This window comes from Calonectris borealis, chromosome 11 (genome assembly GCF_964195595.1).
Source record: "Calonectris borealis chromosome 11, bCalBor7.hap1.2, whole genome shotgun sequence".
Classification (NCBI taxonomy): Eukaryota; Metazoa; Chordata; class Aves; order Procellariiformes; family Procellariidae; genus Calonectris; species Calonectris borealis.
In genome coordinates this window covers 3404544-3425860 of record NC_134322.1, presented here as the reverse complement: position 1 = coordinate 3425860, position 21317 = coordinate 3404544, and the positions used below count along the sequence as shown (strand labels likewise).

The window sequence follows — 21317 nt, the reverse complement described above, 5'->3', positions numbered from 1 at the left end:
AGAGCTGAAGTCTTCAGAAGCATCTCAAATCACCTCAGGATCGTTATTCCTATTTTACATTTGGGAAAGCAAGTCCCAAGGGAGTGAAGTGATTTGCCCACAGTTTCTTGGCAGGCTGGAGCAACCATTCCTCCAAGCCTCTGTCAGAGACCACAACTTTCAACACTCACCAGTCTGTTTCCATATTAAGGGCCAGATTTCTAGAGGGCGAGTGGGCACCAGAAAACTGGTTTCCAAGACAGCTCATGATCCAGACCCACAACTAGATACCAGGGCTCCCTTCACTTTCCTGGTTTAATTTTGGCTACACATCACAAAATGTTTGTTCGTTAGAGCCCTGGTCACAGCTTGCAAAAGTTGGTGTAAATTCAAGCACTTTAATTCAGAAAGAGAACAATCAGTTCTCCTCCGCAGTGTTTAAGCGGAGTTCAGGCTACAGGTCTCCACAAATCTGGCTAACATGCAGGTCATTCTGCTAGATCATCGTTCAATAATTTAACAGGCAAATTATTTTGGAAGCTCACAAAGAGCTCTCTAGGCAATCAGCGCTCAGATTCTGGGCTGAGTGTGATTTAGTAGCAAGAAGACAATTCAAAGTATGGAAGTGATATCCCACGTGTAATTTGCGCTTTCTGTTGAAGCCAACTTTGTGCATCATTTACATATTTTAACACTTTTCTCCTTTTGTTGACAAACTCTGATGGGTAAGCTGTGCTGTAAACGGTGCCCTGTAATTGGGTTGTAAAACATTGTCTTAACTCTATCCACAATGTTAATTACATCCTGTGTATAATTGATTTTCACACTACTATCTAGGAAGGAAACATAGGTAGGTTACTTAGAAGTATTTGCTGGGGTTGAGGGTGGGAGGTGAACTTTTTAAAGCTATAACCAAAGAAATCTTCTGGTACAGAGTCAATCTGAGCACGTGTCCGCTGGCTTTGCTGAGACTATGGCACAGACATCACGATCCCTGTACAAACTCTCCCAAACGCGGGAGTGCATATTTACTCCACTGAAGCAATATCAGAAACAGGATTTCCTCCCAGTCTATGCACCTACATAAAGACGACAAGTACAGTGGAAATTGCTCTACCCTATCTGGAAAAGGAGTTTAAATCAAGCCTTGATCTTTGACTCCTTTTACAGGCAAAAATGCAATTCCTCCTTCAGGCAAGCACACTGTAGATCTTAATGACTGCGCTGAGCATTGCAGCTCCTAACTCATTCGGCAGGCTGCTTGCTGCACGGCCACAGCGAAGACTCAAAGCAGACCGCTGGTGCCTGGCTCCGGGTCCTCAGGAACCGAGACTGCCACAACCCTGCTGACAACCGAGCTGTCTGACCCCCCCTGACCATCACCAGAAGAACAAGCCCACAGCACAGGCCCTCAAGGGTGGCCGGAGTCAAGACAGAAGATCAGGGGAGAGTTGAGGCTTTGAGCGATGCTTGGAAAAACCAAACAGCTTTTAATCAAATCCTTATCAGTCTCGCTGGCATACGCTCCTATAACCAGGAAAAAAAAATAAAGCCCACGATCAGCCAGCTAAAGCTAGCTCAGAGAAGAAAACATTTTCTCCCGTGCTGCAAAAAGGAGAAAGCAAGATAGGGAACATAAATGGAAAAATCATGTCAGAATACGCAAGTCAATAAAGGAGCGAAGACACCCACCATCACGGCATCGTAAACCAGAGCTTGTAACAAAAGCTTCTGTCCCGCGCTGGAGGGGAGCTTCAGCGATCCGTTCACAGCAGAGAGAGGGTCTTTTGTGATAGTGTCCCCGTACCTGGCTATGCTGTTTGTCCAGGGCTGGTTGGCTGATTTATTCCATGAAGGCTGCAGAAGAGAAGCGGGAGGAGAAAAGATCCAATTATCACAGATACAGATTCTTATCCTCACAAACCTGAAATGAGAAGCAGCTTGAAAAAGGCAAGCAGGAAAATACCATGGTGTTAGAAGACGCAAGTTAAATGCGGACGACACTTCTGATGGCATCAAAATACAAATGCTCGCTGCAACGGACTCACAGAGCCGCTGCATTAGAACAGGCTTTATTGCTCTGTTACATGGTCTGATGCAGAGCAAGTGGATGACAGTTGCCAGACGGTTCACAACTGGTCGCATAAGGGGCTTTCCACTGATTCTCAAATTTTGAGGCCAACGGGTATATCATGGCACAAGACATCATTCAAAGGTCCACTGAAACCAACTCCCTGCAAAGCTGCAAACAACCCAGAGCAGTACGAGCCTACTGAAAAATACCGCAAAGCTGGAAAGGAACAGGGACGGTGGAAATCTGGAGCTGAATGATTACAGTATTTGCTTTGGCAAGCGATGCTCTGCAGCATGGAGAAAGACCCTCACCTGTGTGCACTGGCACGTGTGCTCCACCAAGAGCTGAAGACAATGCTAAACTACTCGCTCTGCGGTGCAGCCAGATTTCCTGCTCTAAGCTAGGGCTTGGGTAAACACTCTGCCATTCCCCATCCACAGAGGCACAAAACTGGGGGCCTTATTTTTGAAAATTTTTTTTTTTGCAACAGACCACCAAGCAATTCTTAGCTCAGCTTTAAATCCCCTGGGCAACCAGTGTTACCCTGTTTGTAGATCTAATTAAATTATATGGGCTGAACGCAATTTGTTCTGGGTTCTCTCAGCTTCCCCTTGCAATAAACTGTTGAATGCACACCTCTGTGTATGGGAAATGTGTGCCTTTAAGAGCTGAAGTTATTTAACAGCTCAGACTATTAGTTCACAGGCAGAAAAGTATTTTCTTTCTAGGTTTTGATTTTATTGGGCTGTCCTGCATATACCTGAGCTCAGCTTTGCTACTGACTCATATACATATACATACATACACACACACACGCTCACATTTAAGGACCACGTGAGCCAGTTATCTCTGGGCTCATTCCACAGACGTTACACGTTGCCTGAATGGAAGTGAGAGGCCGACGCAAGGCTGAAGTGAAGAGAAAATCCTGACCTGACACAACTGTGAGTGTGCACGTGTGCACACGCGTACTGAATACCGGTGGTGTGAGCTGTGTAGGGTGAACATATATGGCACATTTATTCCAACCCAGTAACCACCTATTGCTCACTGTCAGGCAGGAGAAACCCAGGTTTCTGCTCTGCATATGTGGACGCTACTTACACAGGCCAGATCTAGTCCAACAACAGCCAACGTAGCACGAGTCCAGCCGAGGTGGCAAGGAGATTTCTGACATCAGCCTGACCTTGTGTGAGTCATTTGACCTCCTTGTGCCTCGGTCCATCTGGCTGGAAATTAGGTAGAAATACATGACCAGATGTTGTGTGCGAGCCAGGCATTCCTAAGTCAGCTATTTTGCAAGAAGCAAGTGCTACCTCGTGCTGTCCGAAGGCACATTAAAGCACTCGTGTATGCACTGAAGGGCTGCCTGAGCCTTTCCTGAGCACTCTCTGTCCACCCTGACTCAAGCACCAAAGGGGCTCAACACCTTGCGAGAGGTAGAGCAGCGTTACATCTCAGCACCAACCCTAAGTCATAGGAGCTCGGCCACTGCCTCAGGATCGAACCTTAAGAAAACAAGTAGTAAAGGGCCTCGTTTATATGACAGCACCCTGCGGAACAGTCACGTCCAAACCCAGCGCTGTGGCTATCCAGCATTCGCTAATTTAGAAGTGGACACTGGGGGCAGTGTCTTTGCCATTCCTCTCTCTGCTATCCTCAACAACATATTCTGAGCCAAGAGCATTCCCTAATTGCTCCCTTTTTAAGTGGACAATCATTAAACTACACTTTAATAGCAAGAAATCAACCAAGCGATCACACACAGCTCACAATAAGGAATATCACTACATGCAAGTACTCAAGTAACGTGTTCAATTTGCTTCTGCTGCCATCTGAAAGGCTTTCTGCAGCTACATCGCTGACTGATGGCTTCTGTGCCTTTTCCAAGGAACATACGTTACCGAGCAAATACTGCCTGGAAATTTCAGCGTTGAACCTACACAAATATGCACACATGCACACAAATGTGTGTCCTATTATAGATGCTTACATGCATATTTGCCATCAGAAAGATCTGAGCATCATACGCATACACACACACAAAGCAAACTTGAAAACCTTCTTGCAGGCATCTTGTGAATACCAAAAAAAGTGGAAAGAAACAGGCAGCTCTACTGCAATCCCCAATGGACCATCTGTTAGCGGAAATGTCAATCTGCCATGTTTACATAGGTTTTGATGACTCTGGGAACAGCCTGTTCAGCTCTGGCTGAAATTGGCTGCAATGAAGAACAAACTTGTTTTGTACCAGTTTGCAACTTTCAACAAACAGAAAAAACCATCAGCCACACAACATAGCCTATATCCCACATGTTGTTCAAGCACATTATGTTGGGGGGGGCGGGGGGGAATCTCTCTTGGGGCTCAGTCGCTAAGATTGGGCAGCGGCAATTAACTCTAGGTCTGTTTTCATCACAGACCTGAAGAAGGTCTTGTGTGCCTGAAAGCTTCTCTGCTTTTTTAAGCAGTATCTTTTGGTGTAATAAATGGTACTGTTTCTTTCTACTCGAGGGGGGCTACTCGAATTCTTTCTACTCGAATGGCTGAACGAGGACAAGGAAATGTTCTCTTGGTTTTTACGATAGAATAACGAAGGCAAGGAGTGTCAGCCTCATACTAATTTAAAGAGGGAAAAACCCCTTTGTCAGTTCACTGCAAACACAAGAATGAAAACTAATAAAAACATCTTTCAGTAAAAGGTGTTTCCATTACAGCTAAATCCTTATCAAAGCAAACAAGCCTTTTCATTTTAGCCTTTTTATAGAAGCTCCAACTGGTAAAAATGCGCCTAGATCATGTTACCTTTTCAGTGACAAGTAATGATTTCATGCAAATATATGAGCTGAGAATGAACATGTAAGGAAATGTTGATCTTGAAACCTTCCCTGTTTTATGAGGATGGTTATTTAAACTAGCTTGAAATCCTGTGCAAAACAAGGCTGGGGACACTTCAGATCTGCCCAGCTTTTAAGGGTATCATAGCGGAGAAAGGATTCATCGCTGAACAGCACCACAGCAGCCAGTGGGAGTAGGAAAGCTCCATGTCATGCAAACATACAGGCACCCCTGCTCGCAGCTGCGCCTCTAAACAAGATGCGACATAACACAGACCTCTCCCCCACCAGATAAAGGAGAATCTCTGCTAGCTGTCAACGGGAGCATAGCTCTCATCTAAGACTTTTCAGAAAACATTGGGACTTTTTTTCCCCCACAGAAAAATTTCAACACGAAAATGACAAACAACCTGGGTAGATCCAAGTTCCCTGATGCATTACAGCTTTTGCTCTCCGAGTCACGGGGATGCTTCATGGGAAACGCAGTCCCGCGGGGAGGAGGCCCACAGGGAAGGAGCGGGGCAGCAAGTAAGGAAGGTTCCAGTTCGCAAGAAGCACAATGGCAAACATTTCCAAGCCAAAATGCTTGGGTTTGGCTTCATTCAATGAAAAGCTGAAGTCTTCCATGGAAAGCAGATGCTTTTTAACATTCTCCCCCACCCCCTAAATTGCTTGGCCCAAAAGCAGCAGTGACAGAGATGTCTGGAGCAGAGCCATTTTATCATCCTCAGTCCATCTGTCAGGGGAAAGAGAGCTGCACCACCACAGCCTGTGCATTACGGTGTCATTTATAACGCCGGCTACTGAGGGCATCAGTCTGGGGGTCACTTGGAAGGGGAAGAGAGTAAGAGAGGAAAATCACTTGTCAGTGTATTTACAAATCCTTGTGTGAGACCACTGGGAAACACACAGAAAGCCAGGAAAAGGGCCCGCTAAATGGCCGAGCATACTCCTGCCTAATGGAGCTGTCAGCCGTCCAGAGGGGACCCGAGCTGACAGCTCGGTTGCAGTAGCACCTTGCTGTCCTGCAAGCAGGGGCAGGGTGGCCAGGCGGCTCCCGTGGGCTGTCCAGCAGCACAAACACTGTCCCACCTTCCACTTGCACCATCCTGCGCCCCCCAGCATTACTTGTAACGGCTCAGGAGGAATCACGGCCCTACGTTCGAAGGAACTGGTGATCTTGACTTGAAAATGACCAAGGGGACTTCTCAAAACGCTTGCCCACGATTCTTTGCAGGAGTCAGTTCAAATCTCAGCATTGTTAAAGTCTTCCTGCCCTTGGTCTCGCTGTTCTCCAGTCCCCATACCCGCAAAGTGACATTCACTCACTTCTGACTGCTTGTGACACGGGGACGGTCCCTTCTTTGTGTTTGTACGTCTCCCAACAACACGGAGCCTCCAATCTCCACTGGAACCTCAGGCTGCCACAAGAATAAAACCAATAAAGAATAATCCATGAAACGCTAAGTAACGAGCCAGCATGTGAAAAGCCTGCAAGCACGGGAGCAGCTATCACTGCCACTGCTAATGGCAAGTGCCACCCAACCAACACACACAGGTTTCAGGAGCGTAACTTGAGGACGGAGAGGCAAGCAGGCAACTGGAGGTCACAGAGGCCTGGAGATGCCAGTTCCTTGGCATCACAGCTACACAAACCTGCACAACAGTGGCAGCAGCATCGGACTAAGAGTCTGTCCCAGCCAACATCCTGAGCTCTGTGGTGACATGATACGCTGTTAAATAAAAGGGATCCTTGAGACATTTCTCACTCCCTTTCTTTATTGACTAGGAACTGCAAGTGATTTTTTTAGTGGTTAAGATGGGAGCTTCTACTCTGGTATGAATTAGAAGGAAGGTCCAGCCTGTCTTTGCTCCTATTTAATTTCCAGTCTAGAGCACCCTGGGGAGCTTCCCCTTGCCAAGCTGGACCAGGAATTTCCTTCCACAAGGATTTTCTCTTTCCTGTGTCTCTACCACATTCCTTGCCATGGGTTTTCACAGCCCCAACCACACACAGCATGAGAGAAGAAAAGAGACGGCAACAAAAGCAGCTGGTCACTGTAGGGCACAAAGTTCCCGGCAACACTCGGTTCCAGGCAGGGTCTCTGGGGGTTTTTGGCAGCCTAGCTTAAATGGCTGCTGGAGGAAGCTATTTGCAGCACACCAGACAACCCACGGAACCTACAACCCACTCCTGGGCCCTTGCTAGTAGCATTTTGTCTACAAGCAGGGAGATGCGCACACACACAACCGCACCTGACTCTGATTTACATCTCTTGTGGGGACCAGGAATGTGTGCACCAGTCCGGCCATGCTTATGAGACCTGCCAAACTCCTTGACCGCCCAGCCAGGTAAAATCACATCGCCATCCGGACATGTGGCCTCTTGGCAACTGCAGCATAAAGATGTTTTTGGCCCGTGTCTTTTCACTCTTGATTATACACGTCAGAGTACAGAGAGGATACAACAGTGCTCAGGGCTGGCTCAGGTGGCACTTCCAGCAGGAACTGGGCAGTGGAGGGAGCAGGGCCTCCTGCGTGGGAGCACATCTCCCTCCAGTGCCCACTCCCAGCAACAACAGCCTGTTGCTCCTGGCCGCCGCTCAAGCTCTCCTTCACCTGCCAGGTCATCCTCACCGGTCGGCATGGGTGACAACACTGCTCTCCGGGTGGCTGCGTGCGGCTGCTCCTCACTGATCCTTGCTTCCCTATCCACATCCATCAAAAAAACAAGCTCTTTATTCTGCTGGCAAAAATCCTCAGTGAATTTAACTCTCAGTGGTGTTTCCCCATCCAATTATGGAGGCAGAGACACTACAGCCAGAATCGCCCCTCTCCCCCAAGCTCTGATCTCTGAACACATCTCCGCTGCTGGACACGGCCAGCCTCTGCAACAGACACCGGGGGCCCCAAGCTCTCAGGCTAAGCCCCGAGCGGCCAGGCCTTGGCACTGCCCTCTCCAGCCCCTGCTCTGCACACGTTAAAATCTTTGTGTAAACCTTTGCAGACAGGATTGCTGCTTTGGAAGAGAGATCTGGATATGCTGCCCCCAGAAAGGCCTCCCAAGGGAGGGAACTTCCCCCCACTCTGACCTGTTCTCAGGGTAAGTCACCATCACTGAAAACATTTGATCCTTATTTAACAGAAAGCTGTAGGAAATTCCTCACACTCTTTGGCTTGGGTCCAGACAGGGAGCTACATTCCACCAAAATCCATAGATGCGGCTTGGCTGCACGCTGCCTCTCCTTCAGCTGAGCACTGATCTGCCACGGCACTTGGGGATGGCCAAGAGCACGGCTTCAGCTCGCAGGACTATTAAAGCCAGCAGAAGACGTTGTGTTTCCAAAAGACCGTACCTTCACTGCTACTGCGGCAGGGACGGGTCTCGCGGTTAGCCAGGTATCCCGAACTCACCTTCCCTCCAGTGACACACGAGTGCGTCGCCGATACAAACGTGAAATCCCATGCGCTCACAATGCATTTGTTTTACTGAACCTCCTAATTACTTTACATGCTCTCCCTGGGCTACAAAGAGAGACATAAACAGATTAACTAAATTAGGCCAATTAAAGGTTCCCTAATGGAATGAAATGTTTCAGGCAAGCTTAAGAGCGGAAATGGGCAGGGAGGACTGAAAGACAATGCAATGTCAGGCAAACCAAGCAGGGCAGGAAAAGACTACTTCAAAAAATAAGGTTCACAAATAAGATATACCCTTGTATATCTTCAAGGGTATTCCAGTGAACACGCTATTTATGGACAACGCTCATTTTACTCTAAGCAAAATTGTATCCTGGAAGGCAGAGCATCTATTCTAGACATGACACTTTCTCACACCATCTGTACGCCACAGCAACAGGAATGTGCAGCTTTCTGCAGCAGTAAGCTTGGTAGCTGCTTCTCTGGGGCGGAGATGAAAAGGGGTGGTAGATGGCACAGGGATCCCAAACTTAGACCTGACAGCCAAGACTGAGCCAGTCAGTTTTACAGAGGGAAATGCACGGCTGCCCAGCACCAGCCTGCAGCCAAGACCACCAGCACTTCGCAGAGCCAGGACAGGATCAGACCCTGGCTTCCCAGCAGCGACACACCAAACAAAGGCTCTTGCCTAGGGTGGGAGCCCAGTCACCACGTCATGGGTCCTTACCTTCCTCTTCCCATGGACGATGTCCTCAGGGAGGCTCGTGTGGATGAGGCTGTGCACTTCCGTCAGTTCTGTGATGTCCCCCAGGGGCACGGGTGCATCCTCCGGGAGTGGGGACATGAGGGACTCTAGCTCATGCGAGTCCAAGGTGGCACTGGGAGCTGCCACCCCTTGCCTGCTCCGGTGGTAGTAAGCGTGGTTGCCGGCTGCCTGGGAATCCAGGCCTGGCAGGGCCTCCCTGAGGGAAAACAAGCAGGAGCTGACATCTCTCATGAGCCTCACTCTCCTCTGGCCCAAACAGCCATGGACTGCCAGACAAAGTGATCCCCTCCGGGCCACTCAGCCTGTCCTTGTGGAAGCGACCAGGCCCCAGCCCCTGCCCTGACGCTCCTGAGGAAGGGGATCCTCTATCCACATCCTGCTGTAACAGCTTTCACTGCAGTAGCCTCTCCGCAGAGGCATCTCTTCACCACCTTCACTAATCCTAAAGCTCATACAAAGCATGGTGCTGGATGCAAAGCCCCCCCCTCGCCAGTGGACCACAAGGGCAGCAGACAACACGAGTGCCAGCACTAGAGCAAGCGCTCTCCAACCCCTGCCCGTGGGGAGTTGTGTCCCTCCTGTCATCTCTGCTTTACAGGTAGGAGATGCATCAGGACAGAAAAGTTTGGTGGCCACATTAGGACGAGACTTCAGAAGTTGCTTCTGAGATCTGCCGCCAGCTCAAAGCTCTTCTCAACAACTAAGCTGGTTTCCAGTCACGGTCTTCCCAAATGCTTGTGGCTGGATTCAGACTCCTGGGATAGCAGGGGGCTTTGGGCTGAGTCCAACCCTCCTTAAACCAGCCTGTCACTCACCGGGAAGTCTTTCATCATTTTCCCAGGTGGAAGTTAACAAACCCTTTCCAAATATCCTTAGAGCTGTCCACCCTCAGAAGCAAAATACTGCCCACAGTAACAGACACAGGTAATAATCTGGCAAACAGTGTTTTTTCCCTTTTCTTGTTTGTTTGGGTTTGGGTTTTTTTTTATTTTTTTCTCTGAAAAAAACCCTATTAGTCTAACAACGCAAAGTAAAGAGAAACTACTGAGAAAATAAATCAGTGGAAAGACTACTAAATACGTTCCTTAGCCAGCTAGCACTCCCAAGACTCAATCTTAGTATTAACTGATGTCATACACTGCATCCCAAAGAGCCTAGCTGAACGCAGGGAAGCAGCTCACAGTGTATTTCGTCTCCTTCCACACCTGCCTCCTTTACCTCCTGCAAAGGCGAGGTGCCACCTACCTCTGCTTGCTGTTGCGGAAGCTGGCACACATGCAGAAGAGTATGCAGAGCAGCCCCAGGCAGACCCCCACAATGATTCCTGTGACAGAGTGGATATCCAGAACATCTAGTAGGGGAAGGACAGATACATCATTTCAGCTGCTAGCAGGAAGAAGGTACAAGCGTCTTATGTTCAGAGAAGCACCAGCTTCGCTAAAACCAATAGGTGATGCCTCTGTACACATAAAGGAAGAAGGTTACTTGGCAGCGACAATTTAGCGCAGCTTAAAGCAAATTGGCATCTATGCGCCTTCATTAATTTCACGCTACGCAGGCCTAACAGAAAGGCAGCAAGATGCAGGTTGTGCCTTCCACAGGAGCTGGGATGGGGAAGAGAGATGAAGTTCGGCTGTGGGATGGGTTCTGGAGCTGCCTGAGGCCTGTGGAGCTGCACATCTGAGGACTCTGCCGTGATCCTCCGCACTGCCTACGCACAGTCATATCGCGCATCCTGCGCGGCGACGTCAGGCAATTGCTTGGCAAACAGAAATGCCATTGCTGACAAATCGCGGTCTTCAGCAACGCAACTCGCTTCCTGCACGGGGACAAAGGGGAAATTCATACCAGACAACTTCTCCCGGAGGGTGTGCACATCCTTAACGTTTGAATAGGGACCAGATCCCACGACTGTCTTTGCTCCCATCTTGAAGAAGTATCTGGTATCACTTTCCAGGCCATGCACTTCAGTGCTGAAGATATTTCCTGATCAAAAGCAAGTCAAAAGAGGTTTAAAATGTGCAGTTTCAAGCGTATTCATAGGCTGCAGCAAAGCAGCAGTGGAACTCCTTTGGACCCTCAGAAGCGAGGGATTTTGCGTCATGAGCTCCAAGAGGTAATTCATACATCTCTTCGGTATTAAGGAACTTGCTGCTTAAAGAGCTGATGATACAGATTGCACGTGGTGTTGCTGGCATACGTTCTCCTGGGAATTACTGGCTGCCAGCCTATATCTGCAGGATGTTTACTGGATAATAATGGCTATTTCAGCCCTAGACATGAATGATTTCATGTCTCTCAGTAGTCGTGTCGCTGGACTCTCCTATATGACCAGGAGTAAGGCCCAGCACATGTTCCAAGAAAGCTGGCAGCATGAGCTCTTGAATGTTTATTTGTATGTGCTCAAAGTGAGGCAAAAATCAGGGCAGGAGGACTGACCAACCAGGGCTCCGTAGGCAGGGAAGAAGGCAGGAGGGGGAGGACCTGGTGGGGCATTACAGTACCTCGAGGAGGCTCACCTTCTCGCGTCAGCAAGGTCCACATGTCATCGGGCTGTGTGTTGTTGGCGTTGTACAGGATGAGGTACTCCACAATGATGCCATTGGGCTCGGCAGGGGGGCACCAGTGCACCTGGACAGCGTAGGGGTTGAGCGGGTGCAGTCGCAGGTCAGATGGAGGAGTTGAGGGGCCTGGCAGAGACAAGTAAAGACCCAGCGTGAACAGCAAAAAAGGAAAGCATTCAATCTGCAGGGCATGACAACTGCTCTGTGCCTTCTCTCAGTGGTGCTACAGCCATGTTTGCAAGCACGAAATGATGGGCAGGCTGGGTGGCCGGACACCTCATCCAAACAAGCTGCGGAGAGCGCAGAGAGGGGGCTGAGCCCGATATAGGCAGGACTTGTGCATCACGGCCAACCGGCCAAGGGAAACGTGACAGTGCTGATGAAGCCACGCAGCTCAGTTTGAGGCTATTTAACGTTGCTCATCTTTGAGAGAATATTCCCAGCACACACTCGCTCCTTGTTGCTTTCTTCTCCATGTTCCCCAAAGCCCTGCTTGCACTGCAACTAGTCCCAGCTAGGGGCAGGACACACAACACCTCCAAAGGCCATCGCTGCTGCTCTGTGAAGCTGAATACCGGAGAAGCTGTCACAGAGTAAGGAGCTCATCCACCACATCACCTCTGCCTCCCAGCCTTCACCAGGCCTGAAGCTAAGAGGTGGAGGAAAACCAGACTAGGCAAGGCACTCTTGTTCTGACAGTGACATTCAGCACCGGGGAAGACCTAGCACTTGAACGATGCATAATCAGCTCTCTCTAATGAGCAGGATTTCTCTGAACCCAGAGGGAACCCCACAGTAACAGCAATCGTTGCCCCAATTCTCTTTACATGCTCCTCTCTGTTTACAAAGCAGCATTCCTTTAACGGGCTTGGGAAAGCCACCAGGATGCTTAGTGGCTCTCAGCATCAGGGGCATCAGAGCTTAGAGGTGATCTGAGATCACATCTCTCAGGGGCACATTAGGAGGCATTTGATAGAGATTCAGGGAAAGCCAGGAGAAATGAGGATTCAATTCCCATAAATACTCACGGTCAGGAAGGGTGAACCGCTCCACCACGCTGCCGAAGGGCCCGTCGATGCCAACACCGTTGGACTGCACTGCAAACTCATACCTGGTGTAGGGCTTCAACCCACTAATGAGAATGTCTTCATCCGAGCTGCCGAAAGATGACACATTCACAAGGCCATGAACACTAGATGGTTCTCCCACCCACCGTCACCTTGATACCTTACCAGGAACCCTGCAAGAGATTATCCTAACTCTTACATTATTTGATTTTTCACCTAAAGCTTCATCTCCTGCAGTCATGTGAATGCAAGAGCACTCAGCTCCCAAATACAGAGCAAAGTAGGTTCCCAGCCTCCAGGACCATTTCTGACGTATTTGCAGAGAAAAGCTTGAAAACACAGCCTGGTTATAGGCTGAAAACCTGCACAGGAATCCAGATTTAAAATACATCCCCAAACTATTATAACTGCTTAAATTCTGGCAATTTTTAAATCAAACTTGTGAGGACCATCTCACAAATCATGAATGCATAGAGACTGAACATAATTGCACCTGGCTGTGTTATTAACAGGGAAACAAGCATGTACGGTCCAACCAGAGCAGAAAAGATGCAGAGACCAGCCAGTAAATGATCCCTTGGTATTCAAGTCATAGACAAGTCCCAGTGCCACATTTCAGCAGTTCTGGTTGTATCTGTGACCAAGGCAGACGTTTCCAGCATGTGAAACACCCAGGATTTTGCTCAGTACTGGAACTCCATGCCGGTTCCTCCTGGCCTGTGTTTATTCTGACATGAGCAATACATGGCAGATGAGCCCTCAGCATCCCTCTTTACCTTGTGTAGTATGTAACAAGAGAGGCATTTTTCAGGCCCCAGGGGCTGAACCGCACGGTGTAGTTGACAATTTTGACTGTTGTGAAGTCAGGTTTCTTCCACCTGAGCCATATGGAAGTGGAGCTGTTGGACTCTGCATAGACTTGGACTGGAGGCAGCGGAGGACCCTTCTGCACAGGGGGATCTACGGTGCAAGACAAAAAGAGAAAAGCGATGTGGAGACATACATGACAGTAAGGCAAGGGACAGCCATCACGGACACAGAAAACACAGAAAACAGGCCTAGGTTGTGAAGCCTGCACTGATATGCTGGCCTCCAGCGTAAGCCTAGATGTCCAGCTTAGCCCTTCTGTGCATAGTGGTCTACGCTTTCCTCACGTGGGGGAAAGATCACAATGAGGATCCACGCACCAAGGTGCTGGTGTACTACTGTGGAGCCAGGAGGCCAGCTTCAAAGCTACCCACCTGACAGGCCCACACCAGGGTAAGGAGGAGCCCAGACTGTTCACCATCCCACAACAGACTGGCAGAGCTGAGAATGGAGCCTCAGTCTTCAGAGCTTTTACTTTCTTCATAACACTGCAAAAAGCCTGACATGCTGCTAATTCACATTCTCAAATCTTTATAATGTAAGAGATAAAACCCAAGTTATTTGGCATTTCCAAGACCATCCCTGAGCCACTAACGGGGCCAGAAAGAACACGGTGAAGGCCATCCACACCCAGGATAAGAACAACCCTAATGAGAAGGGGGATATTTTGCTCCTTTCTCTCCTTCCCAAGATAATTCCTCCAACGCAATTTGCAATGACTGTCAAAGAGAGCTTCCTTATATTGGAACCTTCCCCATTTTCGTATTGTCCTTCTTCAAATTAATCTTCTGTAACTTTACTTCTAGCCTTGCTTGAAGCCACATGCCAAGCAGAAGAGACAGACAACAAATGAAGGGCATTCCTCACCTACTGCTGTTGCAGGTGCCTTTTCTGTTTTGCCCTTCCAAACCGCTGCATAACCATCTTCGTGCTTATTGAATGCCACCAGCTTCACCTCATAGAGTTTCCCAGGAGCTGGAAAAATCAATAAGCGTTTGTCTGGGGTTATTTTTGTTACCAGCCCTCCCCAGTTAGACATGTTTTCTTTGATCTGACCAGCTTTTCTCACCATCCAAGAAAGTAGCTTGAGCAGAGTTGTATTTGCTAAAATACAGCAGGGAGTCCCCCTTCCACTTACAGGCTTTCCACATTCAAACACTGTCTCACAACAGGTGCTCACATCATCACAGCTACTCTCTAGTTCTCCCCTCACTTTCTACAGAAATTATCAGCAGCAATTGGACTTGCCCCAGCCACCAAGGGTTAACCAGTGTCATGGCCTGTAGCGCATCATCTCAGCATCTCCTGAACTTTCTCCCTTGCAAACTACTAAAGAAACCTATGCACGATGACTCCTCTCTCCCCCCCATGGAAGCGGATGCACTGCATTGTTTATTCTTGAGGAGTGAGGACATCCTCTCCTCTCCAAAATGCACCTCCCATTTCTAAAGTCTTTTCTGATTTATTCACTGCTGCGAGGATCTTCCTTCCAACAAGTCCTCACACGCTCTGTTAAGTCACTGGCAGCTTTTGTTGTATGGTGACTATTTTGCTTCCATAACAGAGTTTCTTGATTTGCGATTAGAAAAGCAACAGCGCACACAAAACCCTCACCAGAAACCTGAGGGTCCTCATTACACGCTCTTCCCATCAGACAGCCACGCACTCTGTGGGCAACCTCACGCTTGGACCCAAACTGAGCCGCAGGACAGGGTGCTCTGTCTCCAAGCAGTGCTGCCCTGGTCCAAAATTCCCTTCCCTCTTTCCTCCGGCCTTTCATCAGCTGAATATCCTCTGCTGTGTTAAGTAACACCTGAGTTTTTTTTTCATGGAGATGTTTAATCGAGGAAACAACTTGGGAGATACAAAGTTCTCAAATAAGACACTCGCCAGCTTCTCCCTTCAGCAGCCAGCCCATTCAGAAACCCAGCGAGAACAGTCCAGACTGTCTTTGGTTGCCTTGGCTGCAGCGCATTGATGAAGTTTGTTAATTTGGGACGTGCCTGTTCATTCCCTGCCCTGACAGATCACTGCTCTCTTTGCCAGACAACGTAAGCAGAATAAAACCTTTCTTATTGATGCCAATTTTATTATTACTGCACTGATTATGCTCCCAGAGGCTAATGGTACCAATTACCAAAGGCTTTCTCTGCTCCACAACACATGTTCGCGCTCAGAATATAAAAACAGTTCAGCCACATTTTTCTTCCCGAAAGAATCCCAAAAGCAAACAGAGTTTTGTCTGCCTCCAAGGCAGCCTGATCTGCATTTCCACACTCTCCAGCCACAGGAAAACATTTCAAAGTCACACAAGGGGGATGAGACCAAAGGGCACTCAACTTCCAAATGGCTGGGACCACGGGCTTGGCGGAACAAAGAGCCCCACAGCCTGTCTCTCGCCAGCACACACACTCCACCTCCTGCCTGAGCATTTGGCTGGGCTTCACTGGGACACGAGCTCATCACGGATGATGCGATCCAAAACGAGGAGGAAGAGCTCACAGATGTGATGCAGCTGTGGGCAGCTCCTGTTGGAGAATGAAGTGAAGGAAAGGACAAGTCCTCCATCTCCATTCCTGGGTAGGATCAATACAGCAGCCACTTACACGTGAAGCCAAAGGAGCTGCACTACAAGATCAAGCAATTCACATTCTGAAAATAGGGTTATTTTGGATTTCTCAGTCAGAGGCTTGGCTTCAGTTTTTTATACACAGGCCCAGATGTTCAAGCTCTTAGAACATGCAGACATAAAGCTCTATCAAGCTGTCAAGAAGCTAGTAGGCAGCACGAAAACAGATGTATTTCACTGCATTCCATCATACATTAAATATAAGCAGAATAATCTAGTCCAGATCATTTCAAATCACTAATCTGGATGACTGCATAATATATCCAATATGCTAAATATGTTGTTTTATTCAGTTTTTCAAGGTGTTCATGTTGGCCAGATGCCATATCCCATACTTTCCTTTAAGTGGGAAAATACCCGGATCTCCAGGGAGTCACTCCAAGAGGAATGCACTCTTCCTTCATGGGAATGTGGAAGACAGGATCAGATCCTGACCATTTATTTTTCATGTAAATGACAGCCCTGGTAGTTGCACACCATTACAGAGAATAACCGCTAGAACGTAGATGGAAATGAATGAGAATTTCTCAGGGAAAAGCCCTCCTGTGATTCAGGACAGCTTCCTTCTGATTTTGTGGGCTCATGAAATTGCTGTATTTCTTATGTGCCTTTGAACAGCTGCCCACCTCTCCCACAGGATTTCAGCACATAACTCTCAGGCAAGATACAAGGTGCGTCATTAGCGATATCACTCTAAGGAGACATGGTTTGCTCCAGAGGTTAGCACGAGCATGGGAGAAAAGTCTTCTTTTATTTCAGACAGCTTATTTCTTTTATTTGGGACATTACCAAAGGCGAAATCAAGAAGCCAGATGTTGGGGGTAAGGTAAAGGATGAGGAAGCCTGCAGGACAGAGAAGAGGTAGTGGACAATGCTGGCACCATTTTAGTAGCAGGATCAGCCAGTGCAAGAGAAGACAAAACACGAATCTTGCACCGGACCAGCACAAGGACCCTTACTGCAGCGTAAAACACAGCCTGATGTTACAGGAAACTATGGGAGGGAAACATGGGCTCTTTGCTGGTGTAAAAATTGTGCTATCGCTGTGAATAAAGAATAACTGTGCTCAGAAAGCTCTGTCCAAAGCTGCATTCTGCACACCCATCCACCTCTGTCTGAGGCGTGCCTTGAAAGGAGCTCTGTCCCCACAAAGTGCTTCCCCTCTTGCCCTGCTGTGCTGCTGGGAAAAAAACAAGGAAAAATCAGGAAATCAAAATCAAGCTATGCAGGAACAAGCAGCGGGACAGGAGTTCTTGTCTCTCAGGCCACACCCCAAACGAACACAAGAGGCAGAGCGCTGGCTTCACTGAGACTGCGGAGACGTGGAGCTAAGGGGCATTTAGCGACCGCGCTGCAGCAGTACGCAGCTTCCAATGGGGAACGTGGATCTTGTTGGAACGTGGATCTTTGCACTGACACGGTGTGCAACCACGTCTGAGCTACAGCCTTGTATTCCCAGTGCCTAAACCTGGGATTTCCTGACACCTTACCTCTTCAAGCTCTTAACCCAATTTGTAGTTTCAGCCATGACACCTCTTCAACAGCCCACCTCCCGTGGGGCAGCCTGGGCACATCTCACTCTCCCACCAGACAGCACTGTTCACCACACGCAGCCCCCTTACCCGATGTCAAGAGATACTCCCAAGAGACAGCGTTGGGTATTTTGTTTGTTTGTTTTTACAGAGGGATCTTAGGCGACGTTTCCACTGCTGTGCTTCCCAGGCAGACATCCATGAGCTGAGAAATCCCCCCAGCCGATTCCCCATCAGCCCACGTGCAGCAGCGTAGATCACGTTAGGGCTGCCAACCGTTCCCGAGACTGCTACCCACTTTGCCTACAAGACCCCTAATACAGATGTAAGTACGGGCGCAGGGTAGCTCCCCACCATAAAACCAACCGCTTCTAAATCCCAACTACTCCTCCTCGTTTCACGTCCAGAGCCCCTGTCTTCCTCCATACAGGCAGATTCCTGACCCCTTCCTTTACTGTACGCATGCAGGAGCACGTCATTCAACAGCGTAAGGGGGAGAAAAGAGAACATCCACGGCTGGAAGAAACCCGAGACTCTCTTCCTGACACAATGATAGCCGATACACAACCACCAAATCATAAGGAAACCATTAGGGCTTGATGGATGCCCAAATTTAAGGAAGTAATTACAGAAGAACAAGCAGCCTTCTCAGCATCATCGTGCCAGAGCATTTGGAACCAATTCAGCCCACTCCCGAGTCCCTCTGCTAACTGACTTGCCAGTGGTTAGTGCAGCGCGTGATGATGTTCACATGTGGTTTCCTCAGTGCAATAATTACAGACCTAAATTCTTCAGAGAAACTCATAACTGTTAACACCCTCTCGGTGGCAGGATGGCTGCAACATGGCTGGAAACCTCCTTAGCGATGACACAAACTGTCTTTTCAGGTGCTGCAGCCTGACCTTTACACCATGCATAATATATATGCTAGACGTGTAAGATGAGCCAGCACGAGAAACGCTCGCCCCACGGTCTCAGCTCACGGGGCAGTAACAGGGATGAAGCATGAAGTGGGGGATGGAAGAACTCTAAGAAGCAGAATCCTGTTTCAAGGATGCATCTGTCATGACTCTCTTCTCTCTCTCCATCCTGTATCAGTGGGCAAATCAACTAATTGGTATGATCAGATGTTAGAAACATAACTCCTTACGGGAAACACCAAGTGCAGTTAGCCAGGCAGGCAGATCTGACCGTGGTGCAGACTTGTTCTCCAGCCATGGACACCCAGTCTTCTATCCCTTTTCCCTTAGGGGGAGGTGGAGGAGAATACCGACCCAAAATTAGCATGCTATGAATTAACCATCTCTGCATTTTAATACAGAGAGATTTCAAATAGCATTCAGTTACGGAGCTTCTTAGAAATACACAAGAAAGAAGAGATCATTGGAGATTTTAATCTAGGAACTCTTTATAGTGACACAATAGAAAGCACTAATTGATTCAGATCCACTTATTAGCATATACTAAGTATATTAGTAGCCCTTGGTTAAAAATACAATCCCTGCTACACTGGCATCAGAAATTTCTGTGTTTTAAACTCTGCTTAGAACAAGTCCCAAGAGCCCCACTCCTGAAATTATTTTGGGTGCTCTTAAAAAAGTTTAGCTCACACGGACCTGGTCCTATGTATCTGCAGCCAAGCAGATAACTGAGCCTCTTGGAAACATCCCGGGACTGCTACAAAGAGACAGACCTTGGGCTTCCACACCAACTGCTAAGAAGATGTAACCAGCTAACCTAGTCGAGTCAGCTCGTATTGCTTCACTTTCTTCTTTAGTTTTATGGGTCCTACGTCCCAGCTCTCATCTTCAGTACCATCCAAAGGGCTTTCATCGCTGGACTCCTCCGGGCCCACTTCTCGGTAGTAGAGCTTGTAGCCAGATATCTGCGCATGGTTGGCTGGGGGCTGCCATGTTATCAGGAGAGACTCCATCTTTGCTTGGACTTTTAATTCTGTTGGGGCAAAGGGAACTAGAAGAAGAACAAGACAAGAGAAGAAAGTTCAGCCACTCGTTTCCATTTCCCCGCTCTACTGAATCCTTCCCACCCTCGGCCATGAGGCGGGAGGGTGAGGAGAGGCCATCCTGTGAGCGGGACATCTCCACAGTCTGACAGAATGGTGCAGTTATGCTCTACCGTGACTTTACCAGCTGAGTGATACAGGAAAAAACAGTGTCACAAAGCCACTATGGAAGTTTCTCAATGTATTCTGAGATACCACCACCTTTAACCACCGCTGGAGTCTGGCTTGGGCTCAGCTCTGTTTGGCAGAATTGTCTACCCACTCCCAAATGTCATAACATTGGGGTTTGGGGGTTTTTTTGTTTGTTTCTTTCTTTCCTTTTTTTAAGAATTTTCACAGCTGCACATGGAGGGAGGAAAGACCAAGTACCCAGGCAAGCAGCAAGACATACAGGGGCTGCTCAACAGAAAGATAAAGGTGGGTACTCAGGTCTAACCAAAACCAATGGTTATAATTCTGTAATGAAAGCAAACATCTCCGATCATGCCTCAAGTTCCCCAATGTCCTGCACACCCCACCCTGAATCCCAGGCATCACCCAGCCTCCTACCATGCATCTGGTTGTCTCTGTCAGGAGTCCGATGCTGGGTCCACTCAGAAGGGGCACCATAGCCCACGCTGGTGCTGGCTGCGATGCGAACTTTGTATACTTTGTTGGGATGGAGAGAGTAGAGAGTGATTTGTGTCTCGTTTCCACCCACTTCAATGGAGGTAACCTGATCTGCTGGAACCAAGGCGATGTCATTGAAAACATGGCTTTCCCAGTCAAAGGGAAATATAACTGAGCAGCCACAAAGCCTAGCTACCCCGACGTGGTCCGCACGCCCGGGCTGGCTTGGCTTTGCCCAGTGCAATCTCATGCCACCAGGAAAAACTAGAACTAAAGACTGGGCAGAGCAGATATCCTGACTGACAACCCCCTTCATCACATTCAAAACTGCAGGCTGCCTTCAGCACCACCGCGCCCGCCTGGAGGGGAGCTGTCAGAAACCTTGCTGGTGCTGACGTGATGGCAGAACATGAGCACAGCCCATGGTAGCTGATGGTACATTCCAGTGCAGCTCATTGCTGTATTTAAATCCTCACCTTAATTTGAACCAGAACTGTCCAGCAGCCCTGCTTTCTGCAAAATTTACACCCTCACTCACACCAGACTGAGGTTTTATCGCTCCCTTTTCAGCCCGCCCAAGCTCATAAGGGAGATAACAGGAAATTTAAACCGAGAATGGCCTGGGATTTTCACTGTAACAACTAACTGGTCTTGCTGAAGATTCATATTGCCTGTCTGGTGAACGCAGAGGTCTTGCTTTTCAGCTTCACCTGGCGTAAACTCAGCTGGGAGCACTGTCCCTGCTATGTAACAGCGTATCGCTGAGTGTGATCCCTGGACTGCAAACATTTCCAAGGTTTTATGATGCCACAGAGCCACGTGCAGGCTCAGGGCAAAAAAACAAGAGCCAGGACAGCACAGACTACTAATCCGGATCAAATACATGGGAACATGTCCAGCACTTCATCACACTCCCCATCCTTCTCTGAGTAAGAACCATGACCCTGGGA

At 48.5% G+C, this 21317-nt stretch overlaps 1 protein-coding gene across 1 annotated transcript in view; it reads right to left on the bottom strand.

The window, feature by feature from the left end:
* Positions 1-21317, bottom strand: part of IGDCC4 (immunoglobulin superfamily DCC subclass member 4) — a 103154-nt gene that overhangs the window by 5280 nt on the left and 76557 nt on the right. The window contains exons 10-19 of the mRNA XM_075159783.1: positions 20308-20478; positions 19473-19706; positions 14442-14549; positions 13484-13667; positions 12669-12796; positions 11596-11766; positions 10925-11062; positions 10322-10427; positions 9038-9272; positions 1672-1836 (exon numbers count right to left, since the gene is read on the bottom strand). Coding sequence (XP_075015884.1) covers positions 1672-1836; positions 9038-9272; positions 10322-10427; positions 10925-11062; positions 11596-11766; positions 12669-12796; positions 13484-13667; positions 14442-14549; positions 19473-19706; positions 20308-20478 — 1640 coding nt within the window. The remainder of the gene's footprint in view (positions 1-1671; positions 1837-9037; positions 9273-10321; positions 10428-10924; positions 11063-11595; positions 11767-12668; positions 12797-13483; positions 13668-14441; positions 14550-19472; positions 19707-20307; positions 20479-21317) is intronic.